General features: G+C 41.9%; 1 protein-coding gene across 1 annotated transcript; it reads right to left on the bottom strand.

Moving 5' to 3' along the window:
* Positions 1-673: 673 nt before the first annotated feature.
* Positions 674-20,780, bottom strand: LOC142217864 (calcium-activated chloride channel regulator 1-like). The gene is given in 14 exon segments (XM_075286186.1): positions 674-1,074; positions 1,987-2,217; positions 4,632-4,796; positions 6,552-6,822; positions 8,715-8,936; positions 9,210-9,316; positions 10,997-11,177; positions 12,543-12,764; positions 14,278-14,502; positions 14,837-15,020; positions 16,078-16,186; positions 17,804-17,954; positions 18,679-18,816; positions 20,625-20,780. Coding segments are annotated over 14 exon segments (2,763 nt in total).
* Positions 20,781-20,937: the final 157 nt, after the last annotated feature.

Genomic DNA, 20,937 nt, shown 5'->3' with positions numbered 1-20,937 from the left:
TTGGGTTCAGTGGTCATTTGCGGCAAGGACTTCCACCAGTAGACAGCAATGAACCATCAGACAGTGCTGGGAAACACCGGAGTACTGTTGAAAGGTGAGTATGATTTTTTTTTTTTTTCTAAACTTCCCCCAGTCTATTTAAAATATAAAATTTTTGCCTGGACAACCGCTTTAAGACTGGGACCCCACATGACGAAAAATGCTGCATATTACAGTGAGGACCCCTGAACAGACTACCAAACACATTTGCAAGTAGTGTGCAGTGAAATAGACTATAGTGACTATATAGACTATAATGGGGTCCGTGTGTTTGTCACAAGATCTCCACATGGAACTTGTGGACAGAAAAGTAGATTGTGAACTACTTTCCTGTCCACATGTTCCCCGCGGAGATCTCGCAGCAAGCACACAGACCCCATTATAGTCTATGAGGTCCATGTGCTTTCACTGGCACACTGCTTGCCGATGCGTTTGTTATTCCGTTCGGGGGGCCCCATGCAGACTCCCCCGACCGGATTACCAACACAGATGTGAACAAGGCCTGAACAAGTTGTAGCAACTGAAACCAATGGCAGGAGATAGAACATAGCTAAGCATTAGGGGGCCTTTACTTGCAAATCCACATCCAAATCGCTGTGCTTGATACCAAACAACAATACAGAAACCAACTTTTTCAATGCCTGTTTATTTTCCGCTTGACTACGAAGACAGAAATACATATAATAATACAAATCAAGACAACGGCTGCACATACAATAGCGGTCACAGCGGCCGCGTCAATCTTATTGTTATTCGGTTTTGGTGTTGGGGTTGTAACTGGCGCTGGAGGAATGAAAAGCGCTGCTTGGGCTATGTTTGAGATGTCTGAATTCTGAGATGTTTTATCAATTGCCACCAAGGCAAAATATAAAATTGTTCCATTTGCAATAACAATATTTTCAGGTTGAAATGTGAATGTTTCAGTGGATCCCGCTGGCAGAGGAGTATGTCTAGACATGTTGACGGAGGATGATCCATAAAAGTTGTCCCTGAGATCCTTTGGACTGGTGCTCATTCTTAAATCATAGCTTGTAGCTGGAGAATTGGAAAGAACAAATTCTAATAAGCTTTTGCTTTATGAGCTTTGTGTCAACCACATAGGCATGGACATAGTTACATGACTACAAAGACTATGAAACAACGGAATTTACAAATTGTCCAAAACAAATGAAATGAATAATAGTGTTAGTTTGCACACACTATGTCCCTTAGTGTCCCCTGCACACAGTATTATCCCTCATAGTGGCCCCTGCTCACAGTATTATCCCTCATAGTGGCCCCTGCACACAGTATTATGTCCCTCTGTGGACACCCATAAACAATTATTCTACTCTGGGGTCTTTACAGACCCCAGTGTATAATAATCGGAGACCCGGGGGAATAAAAACATTGAAAAAACCACTGTTGCTTACCTGTCCCCCGGCTTCTATGCTGTCGGCCGCCGCTCTCGTCCTTCTTTAATTATGTCGGACGTCACTTGACCCGGGACGCAGGCCGGGATCATGTGACGTCAGACAAATACCGTAGGCCTGAGGCCTGCACGGATCATGGAGAGGTAAGTAACATTGTTTGTTATGTTCCCTTACCTCTCCTGGGCCTCCGATCATTATACTCGGGGGTCTGAAAAGACACCCCCCCCCCCCCCCCGAGTATGATGATAGTCTTTGTGGGACCCGCGGTGTCACTTACTGATCCCGGCCCAGCCAGGATTGGCAAGTAAATAATAGGGCCTGTTACCGGCTGAAGTAACTTCAGCCAGAAATGGCCTATTAAAAAAAAAAACCAAAACCGCAGCAGTAGCGGCTGTCACCGGGCCCCCTAATGGCCCGGGTCCTGTGGCAGCTGCCTCTACAGTAGTTACGCCCCTGCTTTGCATATTATGGCTATAAGAAAACATTATATATTTATATAAACTACTTATTATATATAAAAAAAAAAAAAACATACCAGTGCCCTGATCCAAGTCATCACCAGTCGCCGTCCATGATAGAACGATTGACCCATTTTTAATAGTTCCATACAAGTCTGTTATCTTATCTGGTCTATAGAGGTCTTGTGGGATATTAGAGGGAATGTTAGACACATCAAATGCTCCACCCGAGGCTATCCGACTGAATTCTCCCAAGTTCAGATCATCATCATTCACTTCTGGTCTTGGAGAATTTAACATGACTACACCTGCAGGGAAATAATAGTGATGTTTAAAGAGATATTGTATTATATTAGATCAATCGATCGATCGATTGATAGATAATAGATAGATAGATAGATAGATAGATAGATAGATAGAGAGATAGATAATAGATAGATGATAGATAGATAGATAGATAGATAGATAGATAGATAGATAGATAGATAACATTTGCCAATATCCTTGATTATACATCCTACTCTTGTGTATGCAGCTCCTATACAGCTTTATATCTTTGAACTACAAACAACCCCTAAGCCTAATGGGAAAGCAAGTAACATTAAAGATACATATCTAGAACTACATAGAAAATCAGCTCATTAAATGCCAGAATATCTTTAGCCTAGACTATGCCAACTCTTTGGAGCTCACTTGTATATAGGAAAAAGGCAATACTTCAACAACAGAGCCGCCTATGAACTTTTGCACCAGTGCCCAGAAGACTTTAGTTACGCCCCTGTCTTCTCCCCAGTGATTATTATTAGTCTGATATTATGGTGGCTAATGTACCTTCTTATACATAATATCTTGAAACTGAATTCCAAGTAAAGGTTGTGACAAAGGTTATATGTTTAGATACAGGGACAAAGCTATAGGATTTGCACAGTTAACTGACTTTACATACATTAATAGTACAAGTGGGGGTTCATGAAGAGTAACTCTATTTCTAGATCGGTTTACCCAAGAATAGGGCCGTTGGGTGCAGTAGTTGCCTCATAGACTTGAATGGGACGCTACGCTACACACTAGGGTCATACTCATGTAGATCCTGCTGCTCAGACTCATGCCAAGTTTTGAATGCCAGGTTTCAGGTAAATCCTGCGTGCTGCCACAAGTAGGCCATACCGATAGGTGGCACCAACAGAAGGCAAACTCTCTCCGAACTTCCAAAAGGCATAGTTCCAGTTTTTCCCCTGAAATGGGGCATTTAGCATGAGCCTCATGGGTTTTTTTTTTTTTTTGCCTTCCTCTGGATCAACACTTTAGGGGACATTAAGGTTATAGGTTGGACTTGATGGACGGATGTCTTCATCTGATCTCATCTACTGTGTAGTTTTGTAACTATGTACCCATCCCCCCAACCCTAGTGTGACTGCGAAGTGTCCTGCCCGTTGCAGTTGCAGCCATTGAAGTATCATGCCATCTTGTTTCCAGAAAATAGGGGATGTGATGACTCAACAGTAGGGTTGAGCCGATCTTGAAATTTCAGGATCGTTTTTAAAATCCGATTTCTGATCATTTTCCATTTGAACCCGATCCTGAACCCAATTCTGATCCCAATGCAAGTCAATGGGATTTTTTTTAATCATCGAAGATCGGATTTTAAAAACGATCCTATTCACTTCACAGTGTGTAGTCCAAAAATTGTTTACATTTTTGGACTCCACGCTGTGTAGTGATTAAAAAAAAAAAAAAAACCCAGCTACTTAGCCCCCCTGGTGTCCGCTTACCTGCACAGATCCGCTGCCGCCTCCACTCCCCGTTCTTCTCAGTCTCGTTCTCTCTCATTGACATGCCTTCAGAGCCTCGTGCATGCCCCCACCTCCCTACGCTAGTGTTAGAGATGATGGGAGTAGGTGGGGCTTGTTGTGGCTTAGGAAAGTACCCGCCCACACTCTCCTAAGCCACAAGCCCCATCTTCTCGCAGCATCTCTAACAGAAGAGGAGCGAGAAAAACGGGGAGCAGCAGCAACAGCACTTCTGTGCAAGTAAGTTGAGTGAAGTTCGCAAGTAGATAGATACTATCTACTCTTCTGCTTTGTCCCTGATTTATTGTATACTTAATGTATACAGTAAAACAGGGACGAAGCAGAAGAGTGGCAGGCTGCGGTAAATCCATATGAATGTATGGACGCAGTCGACACGCAGGGGGTTAAGCGGCTGGATGCCGGCAAAGTCTGTGTGCCGGCCGCTTCCATTCATTCCTATGGGTGCGTGCTATTCGAAACGGAAGTTTCGAATAGTATTCACTCATCTGATACTATAGCTTTTCTCACAATGATTGGCCAGTAGGCAAGCATTGTGGGAAATAACCTCCGACCTCGATCCCGCCGGAAAATATCGGGATCGGAATTCCGATCGCGATCATGAAATTTACTCGATCACCGATCGGATCCAATCCTTTCCGATCTCGTTCGCTCAACCCTACTCAACAGTAAATACTTGAAGTGGAAATAGCATAAGAATGGATCATCATAGTATCATAGTCCTGGAATACCCCTTTAACTTATATTAGAATGTTTCCTTTAAGTAAGGAATTAGCTAGCTTAACGAAAGCTGAGTGGCGAAAGTTGGCGGCCATTACAGATTGCACTTGTTTTGCCCCCTAGGTAAAATTGCCTTGTTATAAAGCATGTCTTCCAAATAACAACTTGGATAAAGAATTATTAATAAACCATACCATTATCTACATATCCTGGCAAATATAATGCACGACTGCTGCGGACTGCCAATCGACTCTTTCCCCTCACACCTTGAACCCGCACTTTTAGATTGTATCTTCCATTTATTCTAAAGGCAGTGAAGTATCTCGAGTAGACGCCGTCATTTTTCATAATATCTGCACCTTAAATTAAGCAAACAAGGTACAAATGAAACATAACATGTATTTTATGCCACAATGACTTTTGCTGAATGACTTGTTTATAAATCATTTTTTAATAATGTATGGCTTAACATAATTTTCTCACTGTATGTAAATTTATACCATATGTAAAATATTCTGGCAGCTGAAGGTGAGGTTGTATTATATTAAGGGGACAAGGGATGTGGAAACATTATATTTAGTATGCACAGTGTGCCGCGCTAGAAGTTGTCCATCTTAATGAAAGTCTTGGGTATGAGATGTCATCATGGAGGTCTGGACTAACAAGTACAAGAAGGAAAACAATCTAAGAAAAGAAGACACCAAAGAACAAAGATTCTTAACCATCATATGACACCAGAATCAGAGTTCTAGTTGTGATAAACCTGGAGATATCACCAGTCCAGAATGAGCAATGCCAGAAAATAAAAAGCTGTTCAAAAGTTTAAACACACTTTATTCTCATACAGGGAGATGTCAGATAGTAAAATCTTGTATGGAAAGGGTTAACTTGACTTTGAAACAAAACTTTGAGCTTGCTTTTGGTGCTGTATTCATGCTGTGTGCTAAGATCTGGTGCTGTATTTATGTAGTGAGCTGTGTTGTAATACTGAATTTATGTAGTGAGCTTAGTTCTTGTACCGCATTTATGTAGTGAGCTTAGTTCTTATTCTGTGTTTATGTTGTAAGCTTAGTTCTTATGTTGCATTCAACTAGTGTGCCTAGTTCTTGTACCACTTTTATGTAGTGAGCTTAGTTATTCTACTGCATTTATGTTGTGAGCCGCGTTCTTATACTGTATTTATGTTGTGATCTTAGTCCTTATACTGTATTTATGTGGCATGTGCTTAGTTCCTATATCGTATTTACTATGTGAGCTTATTTCTATACTGAATTTATGTTCTATGCTTAGTTCTGATGCTGTACTAATGTTATGAGCTTAGTTCTTAAACTATATGTTGTGAGCTTAGTTCTTCTATTGTATTTATGCATTGTGCTTAGTTCCTATACTCTGTATATGTTCCTCTGGGTTCTTCTGCTTTATCTATGTTATTCGTTTGGTTCTGATACTGTACTTATCTATTCTGCTTGGTTCTGTTACTATATTTATATTGTTAGCCTACTTCTTATACTGTGTTTATGTAGTGAGCTTGGTTCCCATACTATACATATTAAGTGAATTTAGCTTTTAATCTGTATGTTGTGAGCTTAGTTCTTATAGTATATTTATGTAGTAAGCTGTGTCCTTGCACTGCATTTATGTGCTCAGCTTGGTTTCTTCACAGTATTTGTGTAGTCAGCTTGTTTCTGGTTCTGTATTTGTTTTCTACTGTACAGATGTAGTAGCCAACAAATGTCTCCTATATTGATAAACACTTGTAGCGCGAAGTCAGCAGAGCTTCCCGTTCAAAGTGAAATACATCCCCTGCTATACACTTTCATTTGGCAGCTGCCATATCTGTATTTCTGCGCAGAGTTTGGTTCTAGTACTGTATATATGTAATGAGCTTGATTCTTGTATTGTATTTATATACTATGCTTGATTCTATTAATGTATGTATCAAATACGGTTCAGACACTGTATGTAAGTAATGATTTTGGATCTATCACCCAACATATATTGACAGCAAATAAAGAAAACTGTATTTCAAAATATTAAGTTCTACTCTGGCATATACTCAGAAAAGATAACACTATATTGTTATATAACATATTATTTACTGCTATATAATATACCTGCACCATTATCCAGAAGTTCCAGAGTCTCTGGTGTTCCAGATGCTGGCTCGATTATTGCCGTTACTTTGGCTCCTTTCACAGGTAACAATCCTTGACTTACTGCTGCATAGACAATCATTGGATTTGGGTAAGCATTTGTGACTGTGTTCATATGGGTATCAACAGTAATTGGAGGCAGATTTCCATCCGCAGCCTTGGAGCTCACAATTACACCTAGGGCTTGACGTGATGCAAGAGTATTGCAAAGGCTATAATCTCATTGTCCAATCTACAAAAACAAAAAAAGCAAATTACTATATGCAAAATTTATGTTTTCTATTAAAATACTGAGAAAGAAAGATTTTTTCAAGTAGTCACTCTATCTAAATTGCAATAGTAAAAATGACTAATATATCCCCATTGTGTTTTGCATTGAAGGGATATGCAGCATGAAGAAATGAAATGACTGTGCAGTGACCTCTAGTCACCAAAACATCAAGCCATACTTGGCAACTGCTTTTGTTGCATGATGGAAGTCATGGCCAGTCACCAGGTAGCCCTAGCCTTACTGCAATTGACTGTACAGCATAAACATACCCAGGCATAGAAGAGAAAGCTCATTTTGAATCATAGCTACATGTAGTTACATAGTTATTACGATTGAAAAAAATGACACATGACCAACCTTTTAGTGTTAATACAAAGGAAGAACAAAATCCCCAAGAGTTGGATATCAATGACCCCATATTAGGAGAAACATTTCTTCTCAACTTCAAATATGGCGATCAGAATAAATCCCTGGATCAACCTCTAACTTCTAAAGTTGATAACTTGTATGACAAGGAACCTAACATATCCAACAATAATTAGGTAAATTCATTATTACCCTTGATACAAGTTTCTTTTAGATAACCATCCGTCCCTTTTATAAATGCTGGCACAGTATCTATCATTGCACCTCTTGGGCTAGTGCATTGCATCATTTGGCTACTCTAATTTCTAATGATAAAGAATCCCTTTCTCTATAGATGTCTACACTGCCTTTCCACCACCCCAAAAAAATAAGAATGTCCTCTCGTCCTCAAGTCCCTGTATTACGCCACTAAAATGCGGGAGCTGACTCCTTCCCACAGGAATGCATTGACCAGCGTTGATTGGTTGAATGCCATACAGAGTACAGAATTCGGCCAATCAACGCTGGTTCTGCCGGAGGCTCGTCTATGAGGAGGCAGAGTCTAAGATCGGTCCACAGCAGTCTCCATTGTGGTCTGATCTCAGGTATAGCAGAGTTGACACAGCTCTGCTACACCTGAGATGCAGCAGAACTGGCCGTGCGCTGAGCTTTGCTACAACTGAGATACAGCAGAGCTGGCCATGCGCTGAACTCTGCTACACCTGAGATGCAGCAGAGCTGGCCGTGCACTGAGCTCTGCTACACCTGAGATGCAGCAGAGCTGGCCGTGCACTGAGCTCTGCTACACCTGAGATGCAGCAGAGCTGGCCGTGCACTGAGCTCTGCTACACCTGAGATGCAGCAGAGCTGGCCGTGCACTGAGCTCTGCTACACCTGAGATGCAGCAGAGCTGGCCATGCTCTGAGCAGCTCTGCCGCATCTCAGGTGTAGCAGAGCTCAACGCACGGCCAGCTCTGCTGAATCTCAGGTGTAGCAAAGTTGTGTCAACTCTGCTATACCTGAGATCGGACCACAATGGAGACTGCTGTGGACCGATCTTAGACTCCACCTCCTCCGGCAAAACCAGTGTTGATTGGCCGAATGCTGTACATTGTATGGCATTCGGCCAATCAACACTGGTCAATGCATTCCTATGAGAAAAAGTCAGCTCCCGCATAATGCTAGCTGACAGGAATCCCGACTGGCATATAATAGGCTGCCACAAGACAGAGCCCCAAAGAGCTGTTTGAGTAACATTCCTACCTAAATAAAGGTGGGAGGGGATACAAATTTTTTGTGCGTTTGCCGCGTGGAATTCAATTGGAATCGAATATCTCGAGCAGCCTGATATTCGATTGAATAACAATTCGATCGAATGCTGTTCGCTCATCTCTAATTATTTTCTATTGGTTTCCGGAGGTTTTGAACCATCACAGAGTAATATATAATTTTTCAGCTTTTATTATTCCAGAATATTTGATCATCCACCTACTTTACAGGTACCTTACCTCTGCTGTTCCTGGGATTGCCAACCTAGAAGATTTAGAAGTTGTGTCACTGGTGAAGTTTGCCTGTGTGTATATCTTTCCTTTAGGATCCTTTAAGTTAATAGTTGGCGCAGTGGTTTGCCAGGTAACTACAAAGAAGGTATTGTTTCCCACTGTACGGTCAATGAAGACGCTGCCATTTAAACAACCTGACGCGTTAAGTATTGACGCTGTGCTTTCCAGCTGTAATAGAAACATATACAAAAACAATATAAAATAAGTACAAATGTACAAATCATTGTGCTTTTCTGTATGATGTGGATTGTGCAATTTGTACAATTGTAAGATAAAGATTTGATTTTCACACTTGGTGGTCACCCTATACAATTGTAGGTGGATGTTATTTACATTACCATATAATGTAAGCCTAGTATAGCATGAACATGACTGTAAGACGTTAGTAGGTTCGTCCAGATTTCCAATACATTGCTACAAAATATTATTGCAATAAATTACCTGAATTGACTGCTGAGAGATATCCCCGTTCCCAAATGAAATTCCGTTGAATGCATCTATTAAACCATTTGCAGCGAAATTTTCACTTGCTGAATACTGACTGCCACCTGAAAAATTAGTTGTTAGTTTATTGAAAGCCGTTATATTGTGACCTTATCTATTTGTTTTCCCCTTGATTATTCTCATGAAATCTGAAATTCATACACATCATAGATTTTTACTAGAGATGAGCGAGTAATACTCGATCGAGTAGGTATTCGATCGAATACTACGGTATTCGAAATACTTGTACTCGATCGAGTACCACTCGCTGTACGAATGTAAAAGTTCGATGCAGAACCAGCATTGATTGGCCGAATGCTATACAGTCGGCCAATCAATGCTGGTTCTTCTCCTACCTTTAGAAGTCTTCTCCGTGCAGCTTCCCCGCTGCGTCTTCCGGCTCTTCATTCACTCTGCCAGGCATCGGGCCTGGGCAGAGCCGACTGCACATGTCTGCTTGTAGTGCGGGCATGCGCAGTCGGCTCTGCCCAGGCCCGATGCCTGGCAGAGTGAATGAAGAGCCGGAAGACGCCGCGGGGACGCTGCAAGGAGAAGACTGCTCAGAGGATCCAGCTCGACACTCACTCGTGGACTTGGTAAGTATAATTTGATCGAACGTTGCCTACCCCTGAAACGAGCATTTTCCCCCCATAGACTATAATAGGGTTCAATATTCGATTCGAATAGTCGAATCTTGAGGGGCTACTCGAAACGAATATCGAACCTCGAACATTTTACTGTTCGCTCATCTCTAATTTTTACGTTTGTACTAAGATGGCTTCACACATAGCCATGGGATCAATTACTTACTTGTTGCGGGAATATGACTTTAAAGGGGATGTCCAGGCAAAATGGGACAACCCCTTTAACTTTTAAATCAGCCAGGGGCTTTTTTTAAAAAAAAAAAAAAAAAGCATACTCACTTGTCCCCGATGTGCTGGTGTCCTTCTGGCTCGTCCCGGTTCTTCTGCTCCAGGGGCTTCTCCTGGGTCACTTCCAGAGCTCCGCTGAAGCTGCTGATTTGCCACAGCAGTCACATGACCGCTGAGGCCAATCAGCGGCCTCACCAAGCCTAAGGAAGAGGACCCATAATGTCATAGGTAGTGGCATCAGCAGTCAGGCGACCACTGAGGTCAATCAGCAACATCAGCGGAACTCCAGAAGAGACCTGTTCAGAAGAAGGACCGGAACGCGCTAGCAGAACACTGGAGCATCGAGGACAGGCGAGTATGAATTTTTTTTAATACCCCAGCAGTTTTAAAAGTTAAAAAAGTTGTCCAATTTTGCCTGGACAACCCCTTTAAGTAAGACATGCACAGTGGCTCAGTGTTTAGCACTATTGTCTTGCAGTACTGGAGTCCTAGATCCGAACAAGAGCAACATCTGCAAGGATTTTGTAGGTTTTCTCTGTGTTAGCATGGGTTGCCTCTCACATGCCAAAAATATACTGTTTGCCTTTCTGTATAACAACTGACCCCTGTGATTATAGGGAATGAGCGCTTCTTTTGCAGCCATTACTCTACAACACTCTCTGCTCTTTGAGTCCCTTAGTGAGATGAGCACATTACAGATGTTTGTCATTGGTTTCCTCATTACTGGTCGCACAGTATTGCAGGTTATCCTACAACCAGTAATGAGGAATCGTTGGTAATTAGTTAGCTCCGGTGGCCAGAGCACTGACTACATATGGGCTGCATATACTCTTATAGCTGTGGTTGGTTATTATACTATACTGTACAACTTACCTGTTTTATCTATCACATTTTTCAGTGATCTAACCCAATTTGGTCCCAGATTGATAAAGCTTATAACAACTCCACTTTCATATATGTTAGGAAAGCAACGAGTGGGGTCATAATTGTCCTCTCCGTCTGACAGCAATATTATATCAGTGCCATGTGATGAATTATCAAGTCTTCTATTAACCTAGTAGTGCAAAAGATACCACAATTAGCAGTAAAAACATGAGCATCTTAAAGAATACGTCTTGCCACTACCATCAGCCCAAGCTCTGTTCATCCTTTAATAGACATTAGAGATGAGCGAACAGTGAAATGTTCGAAGTTCGATATTTGATTCGAGTAGCCCCTCAAAACTTGACTGTTCGAATAAATATCGAACCCCATTATAGTCTATGGGGAAAAAATACTCGTTTAGGGGGAGACCAATATTCGACTCAGGAGGGTCACCGAGTCCACTATGCCACCTCAGCAAATGATGACAACACCTCGGGAATGCAACTGGGACTGCAGGGGAAGCATGTCTGGGGGCATCTAACATGCCCAAGTACCTGTATTATGCCACTATCTCATCGGGATCCCTGTGAGCTTGCGATATGCGGGAGCTGACTTTTTCCCATAGGAATGCATTGACCAGCGTTGATTGGCCAAATGCCATACAGAGTACAGCATTCGGCCAATCAACGCTGGTTCTGCCGGAGGAGGCAGAGTCTAAGATTGGTCCACAGCAGTCTCCATTGTGGTCCGATCTCAGATGTAGCAGTGTTGAGCGCACAGCTCTGCTACACCTGAGATGTAGCAGTGCTGTCCATGGCTGAGCTTTGCTACACCCGAGATGCAACAGAGCTGGCCATGCACTGAGCTCTGCTACACCAGAGACATAGCAGAGCTGAGTGTGCGCTGAGCTCTACTACACCCAAGACGTAGCAGAGCTGGCCATGTGCTGAGCTTTGCTACACCAGAGATGTAGCAGAGCTGAGTGTGAGCTGAGTTCTGCTACACCAAAGATGTAGCAGAGCTGAGTGTGCGCTGAGCTCTGCTACACCAGAGATGTAGCAGAGCTGAGTGCCGGAGGAGGCAGAGTCTAAGATCGGTCCACAGTCCGATCTCAGATGTAGTAGTGTTGAGCACACAGCCCTGCTACACCAGAGATGTAGCAGAGCTGAGTGTGCACTGAGCTCTGCTACACCAGAGATGTAACAGAGCTGGCCGTGCACTGAGCTCTGCTACACCAGGCAGCATGTTATAGAGCAAGAGGGGCTGAGCAGATTGATATTTAGGTTTGGGGGGGAATATTCAGTATCACCTGCTATTGATTCATTGAAAGCTGATAGGTTCTCCTCCTTTTCTTTATAACACAGAAAGAGCAGAGATGTGAATGAATCAATGGCAAGTTATTCTAAATCTATTTCCATAAACCTATACAGTCTGCTCAGCTCTGCCATGCTGCCTGAAGATTACATTGCATTTTCGTGATGACAGGTTCCCTTTATGCTCTATGCACATGTGCTTTGTCAGTTATATAAAATGTCATGTGAATACCAAGTTGTACCTCAATGCCTGCCAAGATTCCTACACATATGTTTGTTCCTCCAGATGCTGTTCTTGGAAGGAAAGATTTCAGTTTTGCACGGTCCACATCACTTTTTATTTGGAGTAGTTGTGTTTTGATAGTAGCAGAACTCTCAAATGTGACAATTCCAACATAGGATCCAGCTTCTAAAATCTGAATGACAAATATTTCCGCTGCCTGGTACAGTCGAGTAATGCGATCCTACAGAAAGAGGAGAAGTAATTCCCATTGTTAGACCTTGTCAGACCGTGAAGAACTAGAATAATCTGAGTAAGGAGAGACTTCGAGTCAACTTGTCCTTCTAAGTTCACACATATTGGACATGTCACAGATTTGTGGTGCAGATTACATATGGCAGATCTCACACCACAAACATGACAATGGATGGGGGTTTTCCCAAATTTTCACGCCGTGGACTTCTAGGGTCCATTCACACGGAGGAAATTGGCGCTGATTCTGGCGTAGAATCTGCATCAGAATTAGCGCTGATAAAAAAACCCACTCCCATTGACTTCAGTGGGTTCTGTTTTCCACGCGGAACCCATTACATCAATGGGAAAAAAGCCTCGCATTGATTTCAATGGGTTCTGCGTGGAAAACGGAACCCATTGAAATCAATGGGAGTCTTTTTTTTCAGTGCTGATTCTGACACAAACAAAAATTTATTTATTTTTTTATTTAGGAGGAAATAATATACTTCCATATTGGTTGCCATAGGGGGACCAGGGAAATCTTGTTGGACTGATCACAAAGTTACTACAGAAAATGAAAGTAAGAAAGAAACTAGTTTAATATTGGCAAATACCCGTCAAGGTTAAATTCTGTCAGGCTAGGTGCACACCTGAGTTGGAGTCTCCTTATAGGAGATTCTGTATAAAATCAGCAGATATTTAATTCTGGAGGAAACCCAACAGACACCTGGCGGATCCCATTATTGTCTATGGAGTCCACGGGTAGCAGCTTATTTAGCGGATGGGCTCTCTGTAGTTTTCCATGTGGACTTGAACGACGGAGAGCCAAAGACTAATGTGAACCTAGCGGTACTCTGCCTATTTTGTCTGTATCCCAAGATAGAATGCATAGCAGCAGATATAGGGACCTGATCATAGATTATATTGCTCATTGATCATGGTCAGAGGATTATAACAATGGTAAAGTCAATGGTATAATGTCAGATCAAGTCATTATACCTGTGATCAGGCTGGGGTACTGAATTATAATATGGGTGCAAAAAGGCAACCAGTCTATGCTTGTGTAAAATTGGCTTTAAATAGAGTGTATCAGGTACAAAAATGTATGGATATGCAATGAGCCTGAAAGTGCACCAAGGGCGGAGCTCATTTGTCTACAGGTCTATGATGTAGTCAAAGGCTGAAGCTATGAAATTACAGGATGAGTTGCATATCAGTAAAAAGATAACCTGCATTTCTTTATTGGTTTCTGTTCACAAAAGTTTGGTTCTTCTCCCATTAATGGCTCCTACATGGAACAGTTATTGACTAGGAAGACATTTTGGACCTTTTAGACTCCCTTAAGCCAAATCTGTAACATCATTTGTGCCCACTCCTGAAGGAGTGTTATTATCCCCTGACCATCATTTGTTTGGCACTGTCTCCCTTTTTACATCTTGGGAGACAGATTTGCATATTCCTCCCATTTTCTCACTTATTCAGACCTTTTTGTAGCATCAGTATAATAATAAATAAACACTTACACCGGCCATGCTCCCCGACACATCCAGTACTAGAGTGACTACTTTGTCTTTAAACTGTATGACAGATATGGAGGGGAGAGGGATGCTCGAATTTTCCATCGGTTCTGTGGAGTTTATGTCAGTGGAATTGCGGATGATATCCCATGTACTGTGAGAGTTACACATTCTATTCTGTAAAGTTGGAGCTTCAATGTTATGATTACTGGAATTACAGAATTCCGAAACCTTAAAAATGAGGACAAAATATATTAGTACATTGGCTGTGGACAAGGCGGACATCATGGACATGTTGTACATTAGCAGTGCAGATTTCAATTAATACTACGTTACTGGTGACTTAAACGTTCCCCTTCACCCCCTCTATCGTTTTTGGGAGTTATGAGCTGATGACTACTTACCTTCTATTACAAATGATTTATTCATTTGGAATTTTTGGATGATGAACTCTAAAAATCTTATTACGTTTAAAGGGGTTCTTTGCGTTGAACAAACCTGAACGCAGATGTGAAGCGGACCTTGGAAGTTTCACCAGTGACTTTCTAAGACAGTTAGTACTTACATAAGGCAAAGCTTGCAGGTACATGATGGATTGTTTGACATATGGATTGTTCTCAGGTAAGAACATGCAGCCTTCCTCATATAGTCCAGTGTTATAGTCAAAAGAGCAAGGTCGCACTTTACAGGAACTTCCTTGGCATTGGTCTGTCCTTTTCACATTGATACCAAGGATATCAAGAGAACACCTAATAAGAAAAAGTAAAGTTACAACAGGACATTGGAAAACTGTAATACAGTATATTGCTGAGCTTGTATATACAGATAGACTGGGGAAAGGAATAAGCCAACGTGATGTGGAGGTCTGTAAGAAAAGAGAGCACAGGTAGTGTATGGATGATATCCATGTGCCATCTGTGACCTTCATGGACCCATACATTTCATTAATGAACCTGGGCCACAAGACAGACAGAAATACAGTACAATCTATCCTGAGTCCCATGGACCCATAATATGTATGTATGGGGCCATTGAAAATAATGGGTTGGTGTACAGGGGGGCTGAGACTGAGATGCAGTACCAGTAACTGTCCATTAAAAAGACCTTAAGTGGGTGACTTTCGATGGGTGTATTTAGAGTCCCCGCCCAACATATTTTAGCATCCCTTGTGTAGCATTGTATAATGGTGTATATATGGTATTATGCTTGTTTTACTAACCTGTATGTTGATGTTGTGTATTTCCATGTAAATGCAAAGGGATTGCTGTGGTTCCCTTGCAGGAGCAAAGTAGGAGGTGGAACTTTAGTTGCACCAAGATGTTGTATCTGGGAGATTGGGGGGTAAGTTATGTTGGCAAGTCCAATGGTATGACCTCACAGTAGCTGCGGAGCGACCCTAAACTTACACCAGGGCAAAGGAGCACTGTTCTTATTGTTTTTGTGAGGCCACAGTTCATATTGGGTCGGTGGTTTAGTCCACCCTGCCCCGGAAAGCAGCTACCACATCATGGGGCGCTGTAAGGCTAGTGTGGAAGGGAGCATCAACTATGAGAACCAAAGTGATGCCCCAAACTTCACAGAAACTGAACTGAAGTGTGAGTGACTGAAGTGACTGAGTGCCTTAAGCACTGTATGCGGATCCTTTTCTCTATTTTTCCAATCAAACTCAGTGAAATTTTGGTTCTAGTAAATGAGCATCTAATAGTTTCCTCTCTACCACCAGCTCTATTGCTGCGACATCTGTACAACCCCTTCATTTCACCAATTACAAAGGATAAAAAAACTGAAAACACGATGACATCTTACCTTGTTGCTTCTACTTTGAGATCCATGGAAACATAATATGGTTTCTCAAGATTATATTCATCATATACTCCCCAGCGAAGATGAGCCCATTCATGAACAAACACTCTACCTGAGAATATACCAGTGGCAGGAAGACAAAAGAGATAGGGATTTTAAGCTTATTGTAATTACAATTATATAAAATACATGAAGAACGACAAGTCAGTTATGTAAATTCTTAAGAAACAATCCGGTATGCCGTGTAGGATAAAAAATGGTTCATGGCTTGGAGTAAAAGATTAAGTTTGGTAACATAAGAATAATTTGCAGAACCAAACATTTTCACTTACTTTTAGACAAAGAGATTATCATTAGGATAGGCCATTAGATTGTTGGTGGTGAATGGGACAGTCCTACAATAACCGAAAAGCTGGGTTTGGTCGATGGACTGATCTAAACAATGAAGAGACCACAGCATTGGTGTGAATGATGGAACCCTTCAAATAAATGGTTAGCAGGGTGGCCAAAAGTCGGACCCTACCAATCTGATAGTAATGACCAAGGATAGGCCACCACTATCCTAATCGTGGAGAATACTTATTTATGAATATTTTACTGCAATAAGATCTTGTTAGCAAGCACTGTATGGAGAACATGTTTGGATCGCAACTTTGGAAACAGTGAAATCTTGAAGATCTGAATCTTGTAAGTATAAGTTTTGTAGCCAGGACCAGACACATTTTAGGTTTATTTTGTATGTGCGGTTTTGAGGGCTGTAACATTTTTCCCGTATGTCTAAGTCAACTAATTTTTGCATCTTTTTTCGGGGACACATAGGGCTTTATTTTTATGTTGTCTTTATTCTTGAATGTGTTTTAATTTTTTTTTATATCCGGGAAAATATAAAAATAATAGGAGGGGAATTGTGTCTGGTTTTCAATTTATTTATTTAGTTTTTATTTAATAACACAAAGTGTCACAGAAAAACTTTATAAAATAGTTTTTCCTCTCCATTATGGTAATTTTTATTTTGTATGGTGTCATCGGGGGTGGGGCTATAACCTTTAATAACGGTTTTTTATTAGCGTATTATTATTATTATTATGTTATTTACATTTTTTAAAACTTTTTTATTATATTTTTATTTTATTTTTCAGATTGTGTCCCCATAAGGTGATAAGAGACCTTTGGGGACATCTGATCACTTTTTTTTTGTACTTGAGGCTGATTTCCCCTGCAACTGAGGCTGGTACATTTAGCCCCAGTTGTAGGAGGAATACACCCTCCTGCACGCTGTATACACAGTATACAGAGCTGATCTGGGTCCTGTAGGACCCAGCAGCTCTTGCAATATGCTGCTCCCGGCGGATCACGTGACCGCCGGGTCAGAGGGCGGCCGCATCATGGCGGCGCTTATAGCCGTGTACACATCGCTCATTGAGCGCTGTATACACAGCGATCAAGATGACAGGGAAGGGAATAAACCTTCCCTTCCATTTCTCTGGGAGCTCCGGCTGAAGTTACAGCCGGCTCCCAGTATCAGCAGCTGCACGATCTCCGTGCAGCTACTGTGTTCTGACTGGACGTACCGGTACATCCTGTCAGAACAAGGCAACCACTTCCCGGAGGTATATAGTCTATGGGCGGTCTGGAAGTGGTTAAATAAAAGCTATAAATAAGAAAATTTGTATACAACAATTAATAATTTTCTAGACAGACCTCACTGGATTGTATCGCATGTTATTACCTCTAGGACCATACACTGAGAGCAGATTATCATCTAGCAAGAAATTTGGTGTAAAATGGATATATCTGGCTGGCTCTCCACAGCTTCCATACTGTAAAGTGTATGGGTCTTCTCCATATTTCAGGTATGGGTTGGCAACAATGACATCGGCCTGAAATACAAAAGTTAAGCATATTTTCAATGTTTCAGCTTACATATATATTTCAGCTCCTAAGAAGTCTCAAGTGTTTACTATAAGAAGACAATGAGCATTGTTCTACAGATGTAATACACACCAAAGGAGCGGCTGTTTCACATTATGGTACACCATGCAATGCACCACCTTAATCCAAAGTGAGTGAAGGGTTGCAGAGGGTGCGTCGCACCGAGGCCCAGCAGCCTTAGGGGGCCCATAAGCACTGGCATCAGTATTGAGATTGCAGCTTCCATCTGGCCCATAAGCCAAGGAGACCCACAGATTACCCTAACCACACTAAGGTGGATTAAACTCCTTAGCACTTGTAACCATCACGATCAAGAAATCACTGTAAGGATGAGGTAGAGGGCCCTGGACAAAACATTGCACCGGGGCCCACAAGACGTTAGTTACACCACTACACCACTACACTACACCACAGGCTGGACCTTGAACTCAGGCTGTCCTGATGGGACCGCCTAGAAATGATCAGTACTTGAGCGTAATGACTATATCATGTCCAAAAAGTAATTGTCATTACCATATTCTTCCAAGACTCAGTCTACAACCTTAACGTTATACAAAAAGTTTAAAGGTGATGAAACCTTTATTAATCATGAATATACTTATTGTAATGACTCCATTTTTATCTTAGACCTTACATCTAAAGTTATTGTTATTAGTCTCAGTTTATCTTTACCTTGTCATACGTCTCCGTTTTTCGCTTGCTGTAGTTACCCTTCGTCCATGTCATGGGAAGTAAGATTTTTGCACTCCTTATGAAAAGTCTATTCTGTGTAGCATTATATAGGTAATGTGTGGCTTCATTCAGCATCGCCTATCATTCAGAAAGAAGACCAAATGTTAAAGTAACACACTGTGTAATTCACATTAAAGAACTGAGTACATGGTATACGGCAATGTATCCACAAGAAAATTTGTATTGCAAACTTTACTCTATGTGACACTGCATGCACGTAGAATGTAGATCACTCCTTGTACATTTTGGGCACATTTACTAATATTGTCTAATTCTGTTGTAACAATGTGATGATTTATTTACAGTCATATATATAGAAATCTCACAATACGCAGATAACATTCACTCAGACAGCAATAGAGTCTCAGTCCTACACCAGCACGAGTAGCTATGCTACTCACACAGGGGTTCTGCTCAAATTTACAGGTCCCACCACTCTATGCTTCCACCATGTCTCCAAAGCTAGTCAGCAGTCTCAGAATCGGCAATATCCAGTCCTAGTGCCCTCCAAGTACATCGGAGGATATATATACACACCCTTTATGTGTTGGGTGCCTCATTCCCCAACTCACAGACCCACTGACTTGGCCAAACAAAAACTACTCCACATGTCAGGGGCAAAGGAACAACACAACATGGATCGCACCCTAAATAGTGCTGGACACCACATCAAACACAGCCAACTATCAGGAACATTCACTTCCAACAAGGCTAACTAACTTGACCGCTTTCTGATCTAGCTTGTGTATGAGCAAGACCCCAACATCCAAGAAACCGGAGGTGCTACTCTCACATAGCATTGCAACCCCTCCTCAGTCACCAAATTGTAACACTGGCAACAAACACATCAGTCATCACCACGCCACAGGTTGGCTGGCGCCAAATCATCTGCTGTCTTGTTTCCAGATCTGGACAACTAGTCACTTAACACAGGACCCTTCTCTCTCAGCCATCATAAACACAGCTCCCTTCTACCCGGTGGTGCTATGTCAAGCTCAACAAATTCCATCCAACATGCCATCACACGTCTTACCTAGGTCGCCAACATGGACCTTCAACACCACTTTACAAACCCACATACATTACCAGCTACTCAAACTAGTTATTTTGCCGATTTCCAGGCTTGTCACTAATATTCTTCCCAATCTCAGCTGGGATCTGTCTCCTAGGAGAGGGCCTAATCCTCCTTGTGCTCCTCAGGGCAGCCTCACATGCCAACCATCTTATTGCCAGGCTCTTTATAACATCTCCTAACAGAACCAAACAGCAAGAAGGTGATAAGCCCACCAAGTACATCTACTACACTTAACAAAGCAAGTTACATTTTCCCACTAATAACTTTTAGGACCCATTCACACGGAGTAACGTGCCGCGTGATGTGGCAAAATCACGGCCACAAAATAACGCGGCGTATACGTGCCACATCACGCGGCACGTTACTCCGTGTGAATGGACCCTTAGGCCTGGTTCATCCGTGTTTGGGTTTCCGTTTGGGGAGTCTGCTTAGGGACCCCCCCAAACTGAAACCTATAGGTGTTTTTTAAAGGGGTCTTCCTATTACATATTAGGAGAACCAGAGTCCCCAAAACCCAAGGTGGTCACATTCAATATCAACTAAACATAGGCCTGCCTGTATATGTGCTCAGCTCTTACCCCTCAAGGATATGGGAGTGAGGCCACATACTGGAGTCTATTGATGGATCCATGAAAATGGACGTGTTGGCTGTATTCACGTAGAGCTGAGCAAACTGCTGCCGGCCACCTTCACCTATCAGACAGCCATTGTTGTCCTGGTTGGATATGCCGTCATTGTTGATTGAGTTGGTTTTATCTATTTTCCAGTAAACCCTACATTGCAATAACAACCACATAAAAATAGTACTTACCTTGATTTTTTCAATGATCTGCACATTTTCAGGTAGTCCTGGGTTAATAGCTATAACAATGTCTTCATAACCTCCATCTGTAAGTTTAATCATGGAACTGTCCACTGGAGAGATCACCTGAAATAGGAAGATCACGGCAGCCAAACACAATCGCATCCTTAGTGCCATGTTGGATTACAAGGCCAGTCTGATGGTGGTTTATATACCTCTTACTTCATATACATTGAGGGCCACCTCTAAGAGTGTAAATGTGATAGCTATTTGTTACCGGTGCTTTTTGCTTGTTAAGGTTAAGTTTAGTAAGTTTACTGTA

The sequence above is a fragment of the Leptodactylus fuscus genome, chromosome 9 (assembly GCF_031893055.1).
Source record: "Leptodactylus fuscus isolate aLepFus1 chromosome 9, aLepFus1.hap2, whole genome shotgun sequence".
Lineage (NCBI taxonomy): Eukaryota > Metazoa > Chordata > Amphibia > Anura > Leptodactylidae > Leptodactylus > Leptodactylus fuscus.
The sequence above is the reverse complement of the archived record's forward strand: the minus strand, read 5'-3'. Positions and strand labels throughout refer to the sequence as shown.